General features: G+C 39.5%; 1 protein-coding gene across 1 annotated transcript; it reads left to right on the top strand.

Annotated features, from left to right (window-relative positions):
* The first annotated feature begins 2,240 nt into the window (after nucleotides 1-2,240).
* On the top strand, nucleotides 2,241-2,905 carry LOC119075443 (von Willebrand factor A domain-containing protein 5A-like). Its single transcript, XM_037181883.1, has 3 exons — nucleotides 2,241-2,501; nucleotides 2,566-2,718; nucleotides 2,780-2,905. The coding sequence occupies exons 1-3, from the start codon at nucleotides 2,436-2,438 to the stop codon at nucleotides 2,885-2,887; spliced, it is 327 nt and encodes a 108-aa protein (XP_037037778.1). The 5' UTR covers nucleotides 2,241-2,435; the 3' UTR covers nucleotides 2,888-2,905.
* Nucleotides 2,906-4,614: the final 1,709 nt, after the last annotated feature.

Below are 4,614 nucleotides of genomic sequence, written 5' to 3'. Positions count from 1 at the left end.
CACAAGATCGAGCCAAACTCTCTCCGACCCAATGTGTAGTTCGCTGTGCTGGTGTGTCCCCGGTGCTGCATGATATGGACATATTTTCGCCAACGAGTGCCAGATGCTACGCTGATGTTCGTCGCGTCACGAATGATACGGCACGAGATTTGCGTGTTCCAATGCCAACTCACTAATCGGCCAGTTTAGTAGATTAGATGTGCTGACTGCAGAGTATCATTTCAACAAATCTGAAAAAATATTTTTAAATTTAGTATGTCCAGCCTGATACTGGCCCTGCTGGTGTCAGTATATAAATTGACCAAATATGCATCTGTGGCTACAATAGCGAAATTCTAACGCGAACACAAATCGCAACATCAGCTCTGTTTCACACGCCCTCTCAACAAAAAAAGAGTTTTTTCGAAATGCCACCCAAAAACTAAGAACGTCACATCGATTCAGGGACCTATTGGGAAGCTCAATACATCATTCAGTAAAATCGGACCAGTTTCCGTTCCCATACAAAATTTTTCATTTCTTGAAATTTCATTTACCGCTGTTTTAGCGAGCTTCACGACAATTTTCAAGTCAAACAAAGTGCATTTTTCTCACATTAAATACATTGAGAGGTCGTCGTTATCGCTTTAGAAAGGTATGACTACTGACTATAAGATAAAAATTTAGTTTCGCATTCAAAATATGTCCACTCATGAACTGTGACAAAACGGTTTCAGCGAGTGTATGAAAATTTCATTGAAATGAATATATTTTGTATGCGGAAGGAACTTGTCCGATTTTTACTGAATGCTGTTTGAGCTCCCAATTAGGTCTCTGAATCGATGTGCGTTCTTATTTTTTGGGTGCATTTTCGGAAAAAACTTCCTTTTTGTTAGTACGGTGATGTTTCAAGGATATCATGGTGTCAGGGAATCTCGCACACGCGATCATAGTTTATGCGTCTCTGTTTACGGAATGTAACGAAAAGTCATAGTGAGCGAGTGTTAGGACAAGAAAAAAGTTTTACCTTCTGTATGATCCAAGAAACCATATTATTGATCGATCTACGCGGCTTACCCGTAGCTTGAAGAGTTGTTTTTCAAAATAGGCAGGTTTTACAATCATCTCAATGTTGAAGATCTACAATTTTAACAACTTAAGTATCACAGAATGACTGCATTTGGCATTGCCGTTTTCTGGGTTTTCAAGGACTGTGGTTTTGTATCCTGAATGGTGACATGGTAGCATTATTTGGGGATGGTAGAATTCTCGCGACCCATTCCCATCCTGGCAATACAAACGACTGGCATTAGGTTGCATTTTGATAAAAAATTTAATGATTTTGTGTTTTTTTGCTTAATTTTTTCTAAATTTTAATCAATTAAAAAGCAGCATGTAGTGCTGTCGTGTGTTGAATAATTCGTAATCAAAATCTAAATTCGCGGAATTTCAATGAAGCGAAATAAAATAACGCAAAACTTGGTGATAATGAAATTATGTTTATTTTTTGGGAATAACAACATTGCTGATACAAATAAGAAGACATGTAGGATGGAACATCATCAGTTTCAGTATCGTTCTTGACTTCGACTAGTAATATTGGAATCAAAATCATGTTTACGAATAGCTTCGGAGAATACAAAAATATTTCCTGTGGCTAGTGTCAATGGTGGATGCAGCTCATCCTGAAGTCTCTCCAATTCCATTGCTATCTGTGTATGTGACTGCATTGGTGCTGCATGCTGTGGCGCAAGTGGAAATAACCAAAACTATATGAACAAGGAAGAGCAGCCGATTGAGGCTATTTATTACTTTCCAATTGATCCGGATGGAGCGGTGACCAAATTTCGAGTGGAGCTGGATGACAGAATGATCAAAGTATGTTCGTTGTCAGTATAGTACAGTCTCGTGTAGCTAACGACAAAAATGAAATGTTTAAGGGCGTAGTGAAACCCAAAGAGGAAAGCAACGGACGTATGATCAGGCAGTGGCGAATAGAACGACAGCGTTCCTGGGAGAGGAGATTAAAGCTGATATGTTCAAAGTGAGTAAACACTTTGAACTTGACTTGATCAAATCTATAACGGTTTCATGTTCAGCTTCGAGTTGGTAGTTTGCGACCAGGGCGCTCGCGTGAAGGTTACCATCGAATACGTTACAGAAGTAAAAAATGAACCCGGAACAAATAACATTCGCTTCTATATACCAACGACAATTGCACCGCGTTACATTTCTGCAATGAAACCGATCCCAAGCGATGGATATTAGGAACATGAAGTTCTCATCGTCATCACCAGCACCTTTGTCGATGAGAGTGGAAGTTTCCGTCCAAAGGTGGAATTAAGTCCGTTGTTAGTCCCACACATACAGTGACCGTAGAGAAATCTGAAGCAACTACGTTCGAAAATGATGACTGGCAGAAGGCTACCGTAGAATTGTCGGGACAAACAACCGACATGGATCGTGATTTTGTGATCATTATTGAACCACGGGAAAAGCATCAGCCAAGACTGTATTCAGAGGTAATAATGGGTGCTTGTTAACTCAATCCATGAGAACGTCATCATTTTCCAATTTTTTATTCAGAATTCGGACAATGGCAATGGTTCTACTGCTGCTATGATTCAATTGCTGCCTAGTTTCAAATTGAAGGAACAGAAGACGGAACTGATATTCGTATTGGACAGGTCTGGATCCATGATGGGTCAAAGTATCCGTTCGGCGAAGGAAGCTCTCACGGTATGGCAATTTTTATTTTAAATGTGTTTACCAGAGCCTGTAATGAACGTTTGGTCAATAGCTGTTCCTTCATTCCATGCCTGTCGATTGCTATTTCAATGTGCTAGGATTCGTTCTAGGTATGAGTTCTTGTTTCCGGTTAGTGTCAAATACGATGACGGAAGTTTGAGGATGGCATTGAAACATGCAACCGGTGAATATAATATTTGCAAATCCTACCGAAATCGGGCGTGTTTTCTAGTGGAACTTTATATAGGTAACTTGAAAGGACTTCGACCCTAGAAGCCAAAACCACTCTCAAAAAAATTCTTCGAAGTTTGTCTGGCTGGTGAAAGGTGATCAAAAACCGAAAACTTGCACTTTTCTTACCAAAATTTCTCCGGATACACGTGCCATACAGGGTCGTGTGGGGTGTTATTAGAAAGGTAATCACATGTACTATTGAGCCGAATAGAGACTTATTGGGTTTAAAATTCATCGACACTGAAATATGTGCAGTTGAAGTTTTCAACCGAAAACTTTCTCTTTTCTTACCAATATTTCTCTAGTTACACGAGCCGTACATGGTGGTGTGGGGTATCATTTGAAAGGTAATTTTATGTGGTTTTGGGCCAAATAGGGTCTTATGGGGTTTGGATGCATATGCGATGAAATATGGGCACTTAAACATTTCAACTTCTCATATTTCATCGCATATGCATCCAAACCCCATAAGACCCTATTTGGCCCAAAAGCACATAAAATTACCTTTCAAATGATACCCCACACCACCATGTACGGTTCGTCTAACTGGAGAAATATTGGTAAGAAAAGTGCAAGTTTTCGGTTTTTGATCACCTTTCACCAGTCACAAAAGCTTCGAAGAATTTTTTGGAAAGTGGTTTTGGGTTCTAGGGTCGAAGTCCTTTCTAGGCACATATAAAAAAGTCCACTGGAAAATGCGTCCGATTTCGGTAGGCTGTTTTTCAAAAGAATCCCTCCCTCTCAAGTATTATTCTGGATGAGTAGATTCTATTTCACTTTTTCTTTCGAAAGCACCGCATGAAGCATGGGTTGCGGCTGTTTAATTGTCACAAGTCATAGATTCAATGTTAATGTGTAGACGAGTTAAGATTCTAAGTCATGAGTACAATACAATATGAGGCTCATATTATGAGCTTCAGTGGAAAGTTTTGCGTTTCAGTGGAACGATTACGCAGTGGTAGAGTAACATTTGAGGATTTCATTACGTCAGATAGATTGAAGCATTTAATTGTATTTGTATGGCGCTTTTAGGGCAGGTCGTTTCATTCCACTTACAGATTTTAAATGATGACCGTTTCTATGAGTACACAATGGCAATAACAACAAGAGGATTGCCATTGATGGAGAGATTCAATAAAATTACTCTGGACATCATGCAATACGGACTATATTTTGAGTAACTACAGTACCTCTACTGCTTGAAGAGCGTTGGTAAAACGTATGACGCCCGAAAAAATATATCAATTACGTCATACGTGTGATTGCAGTTATATGACATGTATTTTTACTTTGCAATTGGAAACCGAATGCGAAAGTTGCCGGAAAAATCGAATATCCTGCGTCGGAAGTATTACTAATCGAACAAAGATTGCAAACGGCAACATAAGCTGTTAGAATTCTTAGATCATCTTGAGGTTATGGTACTTTCAGACGTAACCTCACTTTAGTTTCGTTTCAAAGGTCACGTTATTCACAAGACATCATTAAAATGAGTTACGAAAGTTGCAGTTTTGCTTTCTTTTTAGCTCAGAACATATTTGATAGTTTTTAGGGGTGTCGGGGAATCTCGCACACGCGATCATAGTATGCGTCCTTTTACGACATGTAACGAAAATAGAGGTGTGCACCGCCGATTTTACGCCGGCGCGCCGC

Source organism: Bradysia coprophila, unplaced genomic scaffold, assembly GCF_014529535.1.
Source record: "Bradysia coprophila strain Holo2 unplaced genomic scaffold, BU_Bcop_v1 contig_211, whole genome shotgun sequence".
NCBI lineage: Eukaryota > Metazoa > Arthropoda > Insecta > Diptera > Sciaridae > Bradysia > Bradysia coprophila.
Note: the sequence above shows the minus strand (reverse complement) of the source record. Positions and strands in the feature narration are given on the sequence as shown.